This window comes from Natator depressus, chromosome 4 (genome assembly GCF_965152275.1).
Source record: "Natator depressus isolate rNatDep1 chromosome 4, rNatDep2.hap1, whole genome shotgun sequence".
NCBI classification, from domain to species: Eukaryota; Metazoa; Chordata; order Testudines; family Cheloniidae; genus Natator; species Natator depressus.
In genome coordinates, this window is record NC_134237.1 from 29,066,533 (window position 1) to 29,084,761 (window position 18,229).

Genomic DNA, 18,229 nt, shown 5'->3' on the forward strand with positions numbered 1-18,229 from the left:
ACTCAATACTTAGAGGAAGGGGGACCCTAGCCTAGAAAGCAGTGACCCCAAAAGATTTGGGGGTCTTGATGGATAACCAGCTGAACATGAGCTCCCAGTGCAGTGTTGCAGACACAAGGCCTAATGTAATCCTTGCATGCATAAACGGGGGAATCTAGAGTCTAAATAAAGATTATTTACCTCTTGTTTGACACTGGTGCAACCACTGCTGGAATACTGTGTCCAGTTCTGGTGTCAACAGTTCAAGAAGGATGTTGATAACCGAGAGAATGATTATAGGATTAGAAAACATGCCTTACAGTGATGGGCCCATTTAGCATAAGAAAGAGAATGTTAAGGGTGCTTTGATTACAGTCTATGTATCTACATGGGGAACAAATATTTAATAATGGCATCTTCAATCTAGGAGAGAAAGGTATAACATGATCCAATGACTGGAAACAGAAGCCAAACAAATTCAGAGTGGAAATAAGGTGTAAATTTTTAACCATGAGTAATTAACCATTGGAACAATTAAGGGTTGTGGTGAATTCTCTCTAGATCAAGATCAGGTTTTTTCTAAAAGGTATATACCAAGAATATATTTTACAGACTTTCTATAGCTTGTGTTATACAGGAGGTCAGACTAAATGATCAGTGGTCCCTTCTGGCCTTGGAATCTATGAATCTAGGCTGTAAGTCAGACCTGGGATCTCTTCCTGGCTCTGTCCCTGACCTGCTGTGACACCGTGCGCAAGTCATCTGAAGCCTGCCCTTCCGTTACCTCACTGGTAACACAGAGACTATATTTAATCTCCTTTGCAAAGTGTCATCAGCTCTATGGATGAAAAGAGCTACATGAGCATATAATTTGATCAATGGGGAGTGATCACCTGCATAAAAACCGTAGCTGTTCCAGGGACTAATCACTGAAGGCTTGCTCTGTCTTCTTCTCATCATCACACACAGTAGAAGGAAATAAAACCAAAGGAGCCAATAAACAGAATGATTTTTTTTTTTTTATAAAAGAGAGAGAATATTGAGTGAGGTCAGGATACCTTTCCTTTCAGAGACCTGAAATTTGGATGGCTGATAAATACAGTTTCTATATAGCAAACTGTATGAAATATTTATATTGTATACATATTTTTAAAATAATCAAGCCTAACCAATAACATTTAGCATTCCCATACAGTTTGCCTTAAACTTGTTCCATCCTTTAGCAACCTTGAAATGTAACATGTATATAATGTAATTATAAACCAAGATACAATTAAAATATTCAAATCAATTTTATTGCCTCAAAGATAGATTTTAACAAATGGGGAAAATTCCAATCTCTACAGGTAGGAAGTGAGGTGGGAGACCGTATTTACTTTGAAATGGTAAAGCTGTCATTGAACAAGGGGAAAAACGTAAATAATTACTATAAAACTGTATTCTTCTCCTTCCAAAGATTAGTGGTAATTGAAAAGAAAAACTAGATGTATTTCCTTCCTCTCACTCCAACCCACAATACCAGGCCAGTTGTGTGTGTGTGTGTGTTGTTTGTTTGTTTTTTTAAAAATGAGTTCTTGCCAGCATGATTTTGGAAAACTGATACAATAAAAATTAATGTTTTGAGAGTCCAAGGAATGCAGGATTGGTCCTTCAAAAATGTATATTTTCCTTGCTACGCTAAACTTTTGTACAAGGAAACTACTCATTACAGAAACCCTTTGATTGCTGACATTAATTATTTTTTTCTTAGTGCCATTGGTCAATGAGATCTTACAAAAACTAAACCAAACATTGATTTTTTTTTCTCCAGAGTGATATCTGTGGAACTTGATATATATCTGAATATAAAACATTTCAAGGCAAAGTATTTATAGAACTTAAAATACACAATCCTTTTAAAACATTACAGAATTCATAATTTGTCAAATTTAATACCAAGTTTTTACTTTTAAAAAATTGTTCTCAAAATAAATCCACAATCTCTTAGTGCACTTAAAGAGAAAAGATCAAAAGCATCAACTGCTCTCTTTCCTTCCAGTGTTAATTAGAATCTTAGAAGCATTTATATCTATTATGAAATCATTTGGGGGGTTTTATATGCTTATAGGGAAACCCTGCAACACAAATCATGAAAGCAGGCAGTTTCCAAGCTGGTTAGTTTTCATCACAGTTAAATTAAGAGTATGAACCTTACCATTTTCTTTTGTACTAATTTCCATCCTGGTGATTTTTTTTTTTTTAAGTCGTATGGAATACATATAGCTGCCTCCTGCTTAATTCCATTGAATATAATATCCTCTTTTTACCATTGTGCAAGTATGTCTGGCACCTTCACAAGTGTTGAATCCATTGCTTGTAATACTCAGAAGTTGATGGCCCATTTTATAGGACTGATTTGGGAGTCCTAAAAGAAGCAGCTAACTTTCTATGATTTGCAGAAGAAAACAGGGTCATTGTTTTAAATCAGGTAGATGAATTTAAAGTCCCTTTATGGATTTCAAGAGTTTTTCCATTTCTAACTTACTAATATCCTTCATTATCAGTGCCATCTTCAGAATCTCATTATTCCAACTCAATGTCTCCTGCATATATGGTAATCAGCAATATAGCAGCAAATCCTGTTAGTAAACCAGCATTCTGAATGAGGAAGAAGGTTAAATCTGTTCTCCTTCCAGTCACTTTCTCTCTCAGCATGTCACTCATCTCTGGGAACTAGAAGAGAAGGGTTTATTTTTTAGGTAACAGTTGCCATCTTGTGGTAGAATATGTAATTTAGCATCTTGATAGTGATTTTTATTTTGTACTTTATAGCTGTGTTTGGATCTTAACCCTAATAGAAAGGAGAGTTAGTGGTAGGGACAGGTCAAAGGGCCCATTTCACCAATGATGGGAAAACTGAAATGGTGGTCTCTCCTGTGCTGTAATCTAGAGATGTCATCCAGATCTGAACCACTTCCTTCATATGACCTCAGGAATCTATGGGGGTCCATCTACTAGGCCAGCTGCTGCTATCTTGCCAAGTTACACAATCATAATAAAAAGGATGTTATGGTCTGTCATTTCAAACACTGCTGCAGTCAGGAACCTCTGTAGGGTCTTTTAGGGAATGCAAAATAAGGATTCTGGGGGCACATCTACAAACTACCACAGTGGAACTGAAAATGCATACATCCTTTCAGAACTGGAACACCTAAGTGAGCTCTTAGGGGTGTTGATGAGCTGGTGGGAATCAGGACAGAAAGAACAATGACTCTATGGTGAGATTTATCCTTTCACCTAAGGTACCAATGCACTAAAGGGACAGGCTCTAATAAAGGAAGATTGATGTATTTTTAATCAGTTTCATGTAGCAATAAGAAAGTATGATAATTAACGAACTGGACCAGAAGACTGAAGCAACATACTATAGAATTAGTTGAGTTTCCTAGCAGTCAATGATGACTCTGTCATTAAAGGTGACAGGAGACCTTAACACCCATGTCAACACTCCCTTTCACCTACAGCCTAGAACTCCTCACATGCATGTTATCAACTATAGGCTGCTCTCAGGTTCTACCCACCTGTGGCCACACATGGTACCGTATAGTCAATCTGGATATGTATAAAGCCAACACAAAAATTATATTGCTACTATGGATGGACCACCATCTGTTGCTAGTGGTTATCAGAACACTTCCTCTTACATAACAAGGACAAGCTTTCTTAGTAAGTTTCCACTGCGCTCTTACACAGCCAGAGTGTCAAGGCACTGATGACCAAATAAGATGCTATAATCACAAAAATATCTACTGCTAGCGACATTGGCTTCTAATCAGTACCTCCCTTCCTACATATGCACACTGACTCGACTGATCTCCCAGGTTCTCAGGCAAACAAATACAGGAACTGTTGAAGGAATGAGACCAAGCAGCCACTAGCTAAAAACATGAGCTAAAGATGAAAGTCTCTGGGACAAGAAATTCCTTCAGACTTGCTCCAGTGTCCTATAGACACAGCCACTTTCTCATCAGCCATAGTTAATACGAAGTCTGTGGTCCAGCTGAGCTAGAGTGTACATTGTTTAATTAAACCTGTAGTGTATTCCAGAGCCCCCAACCTCCTCCACAAACTGCTGAAGAATGATCCGCCTTCTCTGACCAAGTTGCACTTGTGTGTGGAAGCAAACAAACAAGCATGGAACAGATAATGCCATGCCTCCCTTAAGGACCATTCAAACAGCAGGAGATCCTGGACATAGTTCCTTCTCTATGAGCCACTCCCTATTATTCTTAACCATACTTCACAGAAGTGAACATTTAGGCTCTCTAACAACACAAGCTATTAACTCTTTCTTTGAAAAGTAGGCTACTACCTACCTTGAAAAATGTTGTTGTTCTAGAACAGGGGTGGCTAACCTGTGGCTCCGGAGCCACATGTAGATCTTCAGAAGTTAATATGCAGCTCCAAGGCTGGACCTACAGATGCCAACTTTCCAATGTGCTATGGGGTGCTCACTGCTCAACCCCTGGCTCTGCCCCCACTCCAGCCCTCCCCACCCCCTCCCCTGAGACTGCAGTACCCTCGCTCCTTCCCCACAGAGCCTCCTGCACGCCACGAAAGAGCTGATCGGGAGGTACGGGGAGGGAGGGGGAGGCGCTGATCAGTGGGGCTGCTGGTGGGTGGGAGGAGAAGCTGATGTGGGGCTGCTGACTTATTACTGTGGCTCTTGGGCAATGTACATTGGTAAATTCTGGCTCCTTCTCAGGCTCAGGTTGGCCACCCCTGTTCTAGAACCACTCCTAACTGCACTGACCTGGTAAACTACAGGCAAATAATCTCTAACTTCCCTTTCCTTGGGATGGATTATTTATAAAATGATTAAAGGCAGCCTCATATCGCCTAACAAGAGCCAATTTCCCAATCAGGCTTCAGCTGAGGGTATGACATGGAAATGATACTGGCTGTCCTGATGACTGTCTCCTGGCCACTGCCAGTCAAACATTTTTTTTCCCCCCTCTCTCTGCAGCAATTGAAACCTACATTATGAGATACTGCAGGACTGACTTAGAGAGCTAGCAGGAGTTAGTGACAGTACCCCCAGATGTTTTCATCCTTCCTAACAGACCACACCCAGAGGACAGCAATGGTTAATGGCACTTCTGCAACCAAGGGCCTAGTCTCTAAAGTTCCACCACGCTCCTTTCAACCTATGGAATGTCTAGGTTAAACCCCTAGGGGAAGCTTATCAGATGCTATTGCTTTAAATGCCAGGAGTATGTGGATGACACTGGGCTATTTATCTCTTTCACCTCCCCTGTAAACTATACTACCTCCAGCTATCCTGCACCTGAACAACACCAGATCAGAGCTGGCTGAAGTTGAACCCAGGGGGGGAAAACCCAGGACTAATGCTAATGGGGTACAGAGAGACACTTCTCAGAACTAGACAATACCATCAATACAGGGTACCTACCCAACCATGGACAAAAGTATGCAACCTAGAACTCCTCGTGGAATTGATACGAGACACCAAAATAACTGAGAAGCTTATTTCAACCTGCAACATGCCAGGAGACAATATCCCATCCTGTTTGTCCAGATGACCTTCTATCCTGTCAGACACAAACCTCTAAACACAACGATCCATTCATTTGTGACAGCCAGGGTCACGTATTGTAACCTGTGTAGTTGGAAATAAATCCAAAACCACTCAACTTCAATGGTGCAGAATGCAGTTCACTTGCTGACAAAGACAGCCCAGCAGCTGCTGCTTCTCATCCCCATCCTAAAATCATGGCACTGGCTACCGTCAACTGTTTTCAAGTTTTAAAGTTCTAGTCTTGGTTGGTTGTGTGTGTTTGTTTTCTGAAAAGCTCTCAGTGGGGTGATATTAAGCCAGCTCAAACTGCCTCTCCCTTCATGAACTCCCAAGGCAACTGCAATCCCCTCAAACAGGTTAAGACTAGTGGGAGCAGAAGACAGTCTTCTCAGAAATAAGCCCATCACTGTGCAAGTCCTCCCTCCCACCCCACACACATGCACTCTCTCTCGCTCTCTCACCCACACATGCAAGTCATTAACAAGCTCTGCTCTGCCTGCTCTCTGAACAGGGGAGAGAAGAACAAGAAGAGAAATGAAGTTCTAATTAATCCTACCTGCTTCTAGACAGAGGAGTGTGAAAATCAGGAGAGAAGTGGAAAATCAGACCTCTGTATAGAGCACTCGCATAATTTTTTTTCAGATACAATTGTAATGGACAACCTAAAAACAGAAGAGCAATGGATATGGAGACAGGGTGTTCTCTATATAATGGGTTTAACAACAATTGTTTTAAGTTGAGCTACTCTAAAAGTAAAGACAATTCATAATTTTTGCATGATATTCATGTTACATGAGTACTTGCATTTATGACCTCATATCAAAGAGCATTTGGAGTGAAATTAAACCATTTCAGTTGTGAAATTGTTCTTGTAGAGGTTACTAAGGCATTGTGAGTTTGAAAGACTCTTGGTGTGCTGGTTGACTCTAAAATGGCCTCAGGTGGTACCTGTGCAATCATATCTTGTTGGGCTGTAGCTCGAGGTGGGCCAAAATTGTCACCTTGCCCTGAGGCCCTTCAAATTCTGGGAATTTAGAGGAGCTTCAGGTTTGAACTCTGGGCTGTGAACCTACACGAACAGATGTGGTTTAAAACTCAGTTCCATTTCAGGAGAATAGCTGGTCTTGCAAGATTTGAGCCTAAGACAGTAATGTTCATGAATGATAGTTAACAAGATTTCTGAATTTTGTGATTTTAAAAATCTCATCATGAGAAAAGCTCACATGACTTTGATGCTGTTGAGTCCAAATTGCAGCTGTCAAACACAAGCCCCAGTCTAAAACTTGCGTCCCCAGCCTTCACACCTTATTTATGAAATATGTAGGCCACGGAGCCTATTATGAAGACAAAGGTTAGTACATTTGTACTGAATCAGCAAGTATGAAAGGGTGGGTCTTCACTCATGGCTGATGTTTGCTTTTGTGCCATTCTTATTTTTTAGCTGTAGTAGTTACAAATAAGTGGGGTGAGGAACACTTGACTCCCAAAGCCCTAAACTGAATAAAAAGCACCTCAAAATGCAACAGGTGAGATTACTGACAAGGCTTTTTAATAACTTAAAGCATGATGCTAGAGTTGGAGCAAAAAGTTGGAAACCTATGTTTGGAAAAGACAAGTTAATGCTGACATCAAAGATTATTGTTCCTCATAACTTTCCTACTCAACTAACAGTTCATAAATAGCATCCTACATTTTTCATTATATACATACAAACTTATACTGAAATATAAAGAAGAATTGTTTAATAGTTTAAAAAAAAAAATAAGGGTTGTGTTAGTTTAATGTTACTAGTTTGATTATGTAGAGTGATTGAGTTTGGACAGTACCTATGTTAAGGCTTTGACCTAGCTTTTGTCTTGCCAATCTTTCTCTTACCTAGACTTCTTCTTTCAATAATGCTTACAGGACAAAGGTGGTGTTATGTGTTGGAGGACTTAAACTAATTAACTTCCTCTTATCTGATACTCACAATATAATGCTAAGTCCCTATATTGGAAAAACCATGAGTAAGATAACGAAGACCTGAAAACAGTATACAGAGCAAAAGGTATGTAAATTGAAGCTTGCGTGTGCATATTGTAAAAGTTACATAAGACAATGTTTTATAAGCTTAATGTTGAGTGAAGGAAAGCTAATGAATCTGTAATGTGAAAAGGTACAAGGGAACAGGACTCAAGTCTCAGAAATATCAGACCGGAGACTTGAGACAACCGTCATGAAATGCAGAAGAGTCTCCTGGTACCCTGGAACTCAGTAACTTAGGCCTCTACCTATTCCACCTTATCTGTTTTTTGTCTGGCATAAATATGATCAAATTATAAGTGACAATAATTCTGTCTGAATATGTATAAATTTGGGTGGACTTGTGACTCAATTTACAAAAGAATTTTTTCTCAATAACGATTCCTGCTGGAGTAAGAGAATTTTTCTCCATTCATATAGTGTTGCACAGTTGGCTAGGTGCACTAAGAAGGTTTTCACTTTGATATATTTGCTTTGTGCCCCAAAGCAATATCCTGACACTCCCATCTTTTTACCATGGTGACACAATTGATATGTTTTGTGCAAAGCATGCCTTGTAAGGTATCATTCTCAAAGTCTTGATCTGTTAAACACTGACAGCACAAACAATAATATCCTTTTGGATTGTATCCGAAGTTATGAATATTGACGGGGTACCAATATTTCAAATGTGTTTGCTCCTGGAGTGACACCCACAAGGCAGTTTATATCCAGACTAGTCAGCACATTGTGGACGAATCATCCAAGGTAACTGCCCATTAAGAAACACAAGAGGCCATAAAAGAAGCTTATCTTCACCTGATGGGCTCTTCTGTGGACACTTCAGCCAGTATGTGAGTAATGGCTGCTATGAGTCATTGAAGCATGCAAGGGCATGTGACTAGATCATGTGATACTGGACTCCATCTTAGGCCTGTACTTTTCCACAAACTGGGCTGGGGACTTTGCTTGGAACAAAAGTTCCCACCCCATGAAGGAAGCTATAAAAGGAGGAAGTGACATCCCTTGGCCTCACTCCCCTTACAACTGAACACCTGGAAACACCTTAGGAACAAAGACTGAACCGGGGATATGGTCCCAGGCTGAAGGGATTTCTAGCCTCTGTATGGAAGATTGGTGAACTGTTTGTACCATGAGGGTGAGACACTGCTTGATTCAAATCCTGTCTAGGGTATAGAGCTTAAGACTGCAATTTTGTTTTATTTCTTGGGTAACAAACTTTGATCTGTACACTATGACTTGAAATCCATCTTTCTGTATTTAATCTGTTTTATATTTTTTTACCTAAAACAATGAGTTTGAAGTGCAAGGGGATATCTGCTCAGGAACAGGGGCTGGTGCATTGTCCTCTCCACATTGAAGGAGGGGTGGACTAGGAAATAAACATACCGGTCAGACTTTTGACCAGGGCAAGACAGTACAGCTCTGGGCTCCTAGGCTGGGGGGGGGACTGGCTGAAGCCTCTCTATTGTTAGTTCATGAGTGGCTAGGAGAAGCATTCATGTAACTGCAGCTGAATATGTCTCCGCTTGTGTGGGGCTGTGTAAGTTGTAAAATGTGGAGAGAACTGCAGCTTGTCACGACCTCACAGCTTGGGGTGGGGGGGCAGGTTAGTGAGACCCAAGTTCCCAGTTGCACCCAAGGGAAGTCAGTCACATCCCCTATCAGGATCAGAGGGCAGAATACCAAATTATAGTGAATGAACCATTATTCAGGTCCCCTGTGGCAATGCCTATATTCTTATGCATGCATTAAATAAATAAAATGAAATTGTATCTCACCATATCTGCCAGGGAAATGTACAGGAACATACCACCAGCTATTGCAAAGATAATGTTAGGAGCAAAGTTGCTGCCCACTAATATACCAAAAACCAGACCAATGTAGCAGGAACATGATGAAATAAAGTTGAAAAATAGAGCCTGGTAGGTGCTCATTCCAGCATTTATCAAAATGACAAAATCCCCTAGGGAAAAAAAAAAAAGGTGGAAGAGGACATTAAGTGATTATTTTCTGAAGGTTTGAAATGAGATTTGTAACTTGTATGACAATTATAACCCAGCCCTCTTTCATATAAATACCGAAGAACATTTTCAGTCAGCATTAACATGACTGACAGGTGAGTTAATGTAAATATCTTACCCAGTTCATGAGGAAACTCCTCACATAAGATTGCTATGGATGTACTAAGTCCCTGAAGCAGAGAGAGGGTGAAGGAAGCACCAATAGCCAGACCATCAATGAAGTTGTGCAAGGCATCGCTCAGCGTGATCATCCAGGCAATTGTTCCAATCTCTGACAATGTGGGTCCCTTTAAACATTTACTTTGGGTTTGGGTTTTCTCTTCCTGCAGAAAGAACATAGCAATTATGTGATGCATTAAACAGCTGCAAAGAAGCCAATGGATTTCTTTCCCTTTTTTAATGTAGAGCTGCTAAAAGGTAAAAGTACTAACTGTAATGGAGACCAAAGTTCTTTGTCCCCAGAGCTGACACTGAAAAGGCAGCAGCTGCACACACTTTCCTACATCACTGACTTAATCTACTTTGATGCAATTGGGGAAGGATCGATCACCACTCTGACTGTGAAATAGCATCTCAATGCCCATTTAGCCCTTGGTTCATCTGCTGAGACAAACACCAAGGGTGAGAACTGGGGTAGTGGATTTTACAATTCACACACCAATCCATGAAAAGCTGGACAGAATACAAACTTGGGCTTCAAATGGGGTACTAAAAAGCAATCACTCACTTTCCACCCCAACCACTTAATTAGAAATGAAAGGGCGCTATCATATTACCAGTCCCTGTCATTCTTACTTGGGCACTCAGATACCCTGCTGATGAGCACCTCTATAAAACCCTACATAGCCATCCAGGAGCATCATCGATTGTTTCACTTCTAAGTTTGGGCCATGCAAGTCACGTCCTGGGGTTAAAATCAGTTTCTAAGGAGTGCATGTTCAATATCATTGCCAGTAAGTAATTTTCACTGTGCTGCTGAATGGTTCTAAGTTTAAAAAAAAACCAAAAAACACACAGCTTAGTGTAGAGCTGCTGAGTATGAACATTTAGGACTCAATACTGTATCCCAGAGATGGAAATAGAAGTCTGGCACCATGTAGTAATGAACCTCTTCAGGCAGATAAAGCACAAAATAAATGGTCTCCTTTGAAAATGTGGTTTCCTAGATGTTTGCACATACAGTAATTGTGCTACTGCATTTGTAATTGTAAAACCCAACAACATTTCTACATAAAGGCTCTTGGAAATCCATTAACTAGTGCTAGTGCTTGAAATGGAGAGTTAAATATATATTGAAGTTACAGAAACACTGCCCTTTCTCTTTAGCAAACTCTGTATATATCAATGTAATACCATATTCCTCTGATTACAAGAGAACTACAAAAATAGTTGTAGGAAGTTGTTATACTATAATTATAAAAAAAAGTGTGAGGGGTTTTGCTATGTGAAAGATAGAAGCTACTGAACAATTACAATTTGATCTTAATAAATGAGAATATAAAATACTGATTGATATCTTACCTGGGTTGACATTCCTATATGTTAGCACTGACTTGGCAGCTAACAAAGAGAGCATCACTGACTCTGCAACCTTGCCAAAATAGCTTTTTTCATATTGCTCAAGTGAGTTGTGAGCGAGCAGTTTATAAAAGCGTATCTCTTCTTCCTAGATAAGCTTATACAACCAACTGAGAAACAATACATTGTTTTTTATTTAATGTTCATACCTGAGCAGAGACCACACTAACTGTGTCAAAACTCGGGTTTCCATTAGGCTCTATTATGGCTGGATTTGCATAGCACATCATCCCATTGTTAGATTTCAATGGCGTGGGTGGATTACCCTTATCCTGAGGAAGATTCTGTTTGTGAGTTTCAAAGTGAGTGTGGCCAGTCTAAATGGGGGGAGAAAAGAAACAAAACAAAAATACAGACTGCAAAATAGGAATGTGTCTAAACACACTGTGCAAGAAAAATCAGCTTGTCCATTTGGATGGACATACAGATGTCTATGTTTGTGCTGATTATACTGTTAGGCAGAACTTCCCAAACTGGTCAGAGGACCACTGGTGGTCCACAGAGCATTTGCTGATCATTAATGGAAAGCTTGCTCTTCACAAGGCAGTGCTTTTTCCTTCTCAATTCCAGCTGTTAAGTTGCACTAAAGACAACCAAAAATACATTAGCAAATACTGAACGTTCCTGTTCCATGTATGTAATCAGTATGAATTGGCACATGGACCACCTCCCTGTTGTAATCTTCAACAGCAGGGAGATGGGGCTGAGGAATCTCCAAGGGGGAAGAGGAGGTACACCAGACAGTTGAGGTGCGATTTAAACTCTGAACAAGTTTGAGACGCCCTGCTCTGAGACACATGCTGCAGACTGTACATGAGCACACAAGACAACAAATACAGTGTGATATGGGGACGAAACCGAGAGCCTGTGCAGAACCCACAATTCCTGTTAAGGTTTCTGCACTGGAACATGGAGGGGATGTGGGGATATTGGCAGTGAGGTAAAAGCACAGTCAGTGTAGAGTCAATAGGCCAAAACCTTCATGGGTGGGAGTGTCTGGCTGTATACACTTATCCTCCTTACACCCTACAGTATCTGCATGAATGGCCAAGGGAGGGCTCAGGGTAGAATGCCCTTTATGTATTTCCACCAGGCAAAACCCATTCATTCAGGCTTTGCTCACAGGATTTGGTCCTTCAGGGTGCATAGAATGTGGCCTAATGATTAGAGCAGGAGATGGGAACTCGGTTTCTGGGTTCTATTCCCAGCTCTGCTTGTAATTCTCTGTGTGAGATGGTTAAACTGAGGCTCAGAGAGGCTCAGTAACTTAACCTTAACTTATCTCAGAGGGGTGTTGTAAGACTGAGATCCTTGGAAAATAATGTAAAATCTTGTATATCATCAAACTACCAACTATCTAATAAAAATGTAACAGCTGTTTCAAACTAGGGCTCAGTTTTGTAATATAAAAAAGCCTGCTAGTAATATAACTTGCTGAAATATATCAAAATACATCAGTCCAGTTAGTTACCTGGCCATAGGTCTTCAATATCATTTTAAGAATCCTTTCCACAAAGAAGAGAATATAGAATCCACCAAACACAGCTACTGCTTTCTCAACATAATTGTCAGTTTTAGGATCCAATCCAAATGCCTAGAAGAGAATGTAACAGCAAGCAGGTTAGTCAATCTTAACACACTTTCGGGGGGGAAAATACACTAGTTGGACTGGATCCTCTGAAGGACTGAGTGTCTACTACCACCAGTAGCTTTAAGGGGTCCTAAGTTATTACTCAAACCTAAATCTTTTAAGTTAGGCCATCAATAGTTGGGCTGATGTATTGAAATAGTACAATTTACAGACCGAGTGTAGAAGTCACTCTCGAAAGTCTCTCCATTTACTTCAGTAGGCTTTGTTCCCAGTAAGCAATATTTACTGTCCTAGAACCATTACATATCTGGCAACTATTGGTTTTGTTTTGGAAGCTTCACGCATAGAAAATAAATCCTCCCCTTCCAAACAGTAATTTAGGTACATGATAGTCATAGGTTGAAATGAAATGATGACAAGTCACTTTAATTACTAGATGGTAAAATGTTGCAAGAACAAAAATCCCAAATACAATCCGAATGTGCGGAAAATTATACATAGATGTGTCTGTTTAATAACCTCTTTCTACAACAGGTAATTTAAATATATTTCTCTACATGTGCAATTTTGATAGTGGTTTGCCAATATTTGATCTAAGTTTAGTCTCTTGACCCATGGTAGTATTTGAGGAAGAAACAGGTATTTCCCTGACAACTAAAATCCCCACTAAACCTGAGCTAGGAAGAAACTTCTGTTATTTTAATGGGCGAGAGGGAAGGGCACAAGTCTGCTTGCATGAGGACTTGTCAGGATACAGACTTGAAGAGGAATTTTACCTGTATAAGGACAGAGTAAGCAGAATTTGGCTATAAGGGCCTAATTTAACCCTCAAAGATGCATGTGCAACTCTCATTGCCACCAGTAGTAATAGCATGCATTCTGAGGACCAAATTCAGTGATACCTTTGGCAAGCTAAAGTGTTATCTGAAGTAAATGCAATAAAGTAAAAATTGCCATGCTGACTTTAATGCCTAAATTACTATTGTCAAAAATCAAATCAAGTGCCCAGGAAAATAAGGAGTGAAACTCGGACTTTGGGCCTAAGTGCATATGAACTTTTCCATGCGCCCGATTTAGATGCACAAAATTTACTGTGCTGACATTTGCACTTAGATATCTAAACCAGGCAAACACAAAAATATCTGTACCGTCAGCAAAATACCTACTGGAAAATTTAGGTCCCATATTTTAAAAACCCAGTGGTTGACCCTGCCTTTTTTAAACTATTGTATAAAATCCCCTGATGCAGATTAACTTTCCACTAATATTTATTCAATGAACTGAAATAAGAACTGCAAGCACTTTGATAAGTGACAGTAAAAGCTGCCTGTTTTCCTGGGGGATACCTATTGGGTCTGAGCCTGCAAACGCTTACCAACTTGAGTAGACCCATTACTGTCTGTGGGACTGATTGCATTAACAACAGTTTATAAGACAAGATTCCATTATTGTTACTTCTTGCACCAATATTACTACACCGTGAACTACAACAGACATTCCTAAGCCTTCTACCAATATAGCCACAATACAACACAGAACCTGGAACAAATTGATCGCTGTTGTAATTTTGTTAACTTCAGAATTACAGAAAGTATAACTTTGGTCTAATGTATTTTCCCCTTTCTCCAGTGATGGAAGCATAGTCTAGTACAGTGGTCCTCAATCTCTTCCAGGACACGCCCTCATTACAATAAAGTAGGGGCGTTCCCCACCCATCTAGCCATGAAGACAGATGGTAGTCAGGCCCCCCTGAAATGTGTTCACAATTCCCCTAGGGGTCACGTCCCAAATGTTGAGGACCCATGCTATAGTGCACTTCAAAAATGACAACACTTTGGAAATGGGTAAGTGCCACAGCCAGAGAATGAATACCCTTCCTTACCTCTGGAATTAGCTGGAAAATAGCATTGGAAAAGAGGGTCCCAATGGCCAAGCCCACAAAATAGGTTAAAATCTTGGGGAAATATGGCTTCTTCAAGAGAGGAGTTAAAACAAATCCAAGGAGTGATGCCAGGTTAATGATACTCACGGAAAGGAACCCAAACCCCCAAACTGTGAATGAGAGCACAGCAGAAATATCAAGTGTTTTAATATCATATACAATGTATTTTTAACAGATGAATTGACATGAGTATAAAAAAAACTGTTCACAAATCATTTTTGACCTGCAGTTGATGTTAGAACTTACAAGTAGAGAAATCAAAAAAATGCATCCGATGAAGTGAGCTGTAGCTCATGAAAACTTATGCTCAAATAAATTTGTTAGTCTCTAAGGTGCCACAAGTACTCCTTTTCTTTTTGAAAAAGTACAGTGTAACTTTAAAGGAGCTGACCTGAACCCACAAAAACAAGAAAACCAAAACGCTGGAACTGATTAGTTCCTGTCTGGAACCAGTCACATCAAGGATTGAAAACACACTGGGGTCTGAAGTCCAGGATTTGGTGGGTCAGATTGTCAGCTGATACAAATCAGCTTACTCTGAAGTAAATAGAGAATCTAGCCCTGCTATATTTAATCTGGGACTAATGCTTTAAAAGCTAAACCAGAGGCCAGTATAGTCATGACATAGGAATAAGACTATCTTGTTAGCCACTATGGCTACATTTGAATATAATTTGCCATTGGAGAGCTGAGAAGCAGCCAGAACACTTGTAGTTCCCGTCCTCACAGATCTCTAGGGTTGGAGGGCTGCACCGCTTGACTCTTTATATCCCCTAATCCTTTCCCTTTGAAGGAAAGATTTGTAAAATCCCCAGTAGTGGCTCCCTTCCCTCCCTTGCAGCTCCCTTCTTCCCTTGACTCTCCCAAGTACCTCTATGTGGGGGATACAATAAGCTTCTCTAAAATGGCTTCTGCCTGTCAAGTCCTACCTGGAAGTAGTATCTAAATATCTCAGAATGGAGCAAATGTATGAACATTTGTATCTCTCTCTCCTACCCACCACAGACAGAGAATGGAACAGGACCATGAGGGAGAGTGGGGTAGACAATTTTTTTTTTTAATTTCTTGTGAGTAACCATGTCTCTGTGTTAGATGCCACTCTCTGTGGACATCCAATGTTGTAATAATGAAATAAATCACGGAAGGTGCAGATTCTCAGCTGGGGTAAATCAGTATTATTTGTTTAAATTAACGAGCTATGCTAATTTACACCATCTTGGGAATCTGGCCCTGAAAGTATTAAATATTTATAATTTACAAAAATAATCTTGTGCTAAGTCCTTGTATAATGGGAGCAAGTTTTAGTGAACAGCATATTTGCACAGAGAAGGTTTAAACTACTCCTAAAATAGGTTTAATCAAATACTAACATCTTTTCTGTGTGTGAAGCACTTTGGCCCTATAAACCCATGCCATAAGAATACACCCACACAAGGGAAATTTACATGGAAAACACCGTGTGGTTCATGGTGTGAAGCTTTCAATGCATTATTCCCTCCTGAAAGGCAATTTGACTTACAGAATGGAAGAAATCTGTGAATCTCTGAGGAATTCATGCAGAGAGCCAGCCCGTCTCTTTTCCTCTACAACAGCACAGGACACTTATGGCCATGAGCTAACACCCCTGAGCAACAGGAGATAGTACCTCATTTAGCGGCTGTCTCCACAGTATGAGTCTCTGGCCTGATGCCAGTCCTGAAACCCACTGAGGTCTCTAACATGCAGTGTTTGTGTGGAGAGGCATCTGTGCATTCAGAAAGAAGTGAGATATTTTCAGGTGGACTCCGCTCCCTCCCATCAGCTATTTTGTGGGAAGGGATTTTTCTGGCAGAGATTCTGCTTCTCTGACACCCTCAGTGCTATGTAGCTGAATGCTAATGGGGCTCTCTAAGCAGAAGTGCAACAGCTCACATGAAAATGAATAGGTGAAAAGCCAGACAAATCTCAGACGTTCTGTATCAGTGAGAAAGTGGCACTAGCAGGTGGAAAAGAAGATGGATCATTAGTGACAGACAGAGAGAACTTCAAATAGTTCAGAAAGTAGTACTAGACTCCTGAATAATGCAAAAATTGTGTATGAGTCAAATGAGAAGAGCCTCTTCTTTTAAAGAGAGATAAGGGTAGAATCAGGCTTGGAAAAGCTCGGTCCCATGCACCATGAGCATAATTTCAGGTGACAAAATGCAATGCCATGAATGTTCCAGAATCTGCATTGTAGATTTTGTTATAAGCAATGTGAAATTGTCAAGATTGAGGTTTATTGTCCAGGAGTATCAAAAAGTTTTGCCTGTACACCAACTTGCCTCTTACCTCACCTTTAAAGAAATTCTGTGGTATAACCACAATCAGTTTTCCATATAAACTGCTAATTCTACCGTAAAATCATCCACAAACAATAATCACAGTCAACATTATGTTGGAACATATGAGAGCAGCAGGATAATCCAGAAAACTGTACAGTATAAAAATTGCTTTAAGCTCCTCTTTGCACTGCTGGAGTGGTGCAAAGATGACTTAGCATAGGCCAGGGGTCAGCAACCTTCAGCACGCAGCCCATCAGGGTAATCCACTGGGACATACTGGCCGCCGCTTCCCACAGCTCCCATTGGCCGGGAACAGTGAACCACAGCCACTGGGAGCTTTAGGGGGCTGTGCCTGCTGACGGTCAACGTAAACAAAATGTCTCGCAGCCCGCCAGCAGATTACTCTGAGAGGCCGTGTGCCCAAGGTTGCCTGATTTTTTTCTCTTACATGACAACAAACATACGGAGTAGGGCTGTCAAACTATCAAATAAATTTATCGCAATTAATCGCAGTTTAAATTGCACCATTAAACAATAACCGAAAACCGATTTAAATTTATTATAAATATTTTGGGTGTTTTTCTACATTTTCAAACATACTGATTTCAATTACAATACAGAATAAAAAATGTACAGTGCTCCCTTTATATTATTTTTTATTACAAATATTTGCACTGTAAAAAAGATAGTCCAATCTACAAGTCAAAGCATGAAAGGGCATATGAATGTTGAGCATATGTGACATGTAAATACCTTGCAATGCCGGCTACAACAGTGCCATGCGAACACCTGTTCTCACTTTCAGGTGACATTGCAAATAAGAAGTGAGCAGCATTAGCTCCCATAAATGTAAACAAACTTGTTTGTCTTAGCGACTGGCTGAACAAGAAGTAGGACTGAGTGGACGTGCAGGCTCTGAAGTTTTACATTGTTTTGGTTTTGAGTACAACTATGTAAAAAAAAATTCTACATTTGTAAGTTGCACTTTCACAATAAAAAGATTGTACTACTGTACTTGTATGAAGTGAATTGAAAAATCCTATTTCTTTTATCTTTTTTACAGTGCAAATATTTGTAATCAAAAGTAATAATATAAAGTGAGCAGTGTACACTTCGTATTCTGTTTTGTAATTTAAATCAATTTTTGAAAATGTAGAGAAACATCCAAAATATTTATAATAAATTTAAATCGGGATTCTGTTAACAGTGCAA

The 18,229-nt window shown here is 40.0% G+C and overlaps 1 protein-coding gene across 2 annotated transcripts in view; it reads right to left on the bottom strand.

Annotated features, from left to right (window-relative positions):
• Window positions 1-714: 714 nt before the first annotated feature.
• The window catches only part of SLC39A8 (solute carrier family 39 member 8), a 36,291-nt gene continuing 18,776 nt past the window's right edge, over window positions 715-18,229 (bottom strand). Inside the window, exons 3-9 of one of the 2 annotated variants that reach the window (XM_074950679.1) lie at window positions 14,655-14,824; window positions 12,653-12,775; window positions 11,331-11,498; window positions 9,722-9,926; window positions 9,361-9,545; window positions 2,504-2,691; window positions 715-2,404 (exon numbers count right to left, since the gene is read on the bottom strand). In XM_074950679.1, the coding sequence (XP_074806780.1) occupies window positions 2,542-2,691; window positions 9,361-9,545; window positions 9,722-9,926; window positions 11,331-11,498; window positions 12,653-12,775; window positions 14,655-14,824 (1,001 nt within the window). In that variant the 3' untranslated portion in view covers window positions 715-2,404; window positions 2,504-2,541. Of the gene's footprint in view, window positions 2,692-9,360; window positions 9,546-9,721; window positions 9,927-11,330; window positions 11,499-12,652; window positions 12,776-14,654; window positions 14,825-18,229 lie in introns of both variants that reach the window. The other variant, XM_074950678.1, reaches the window with a different exon arrangement.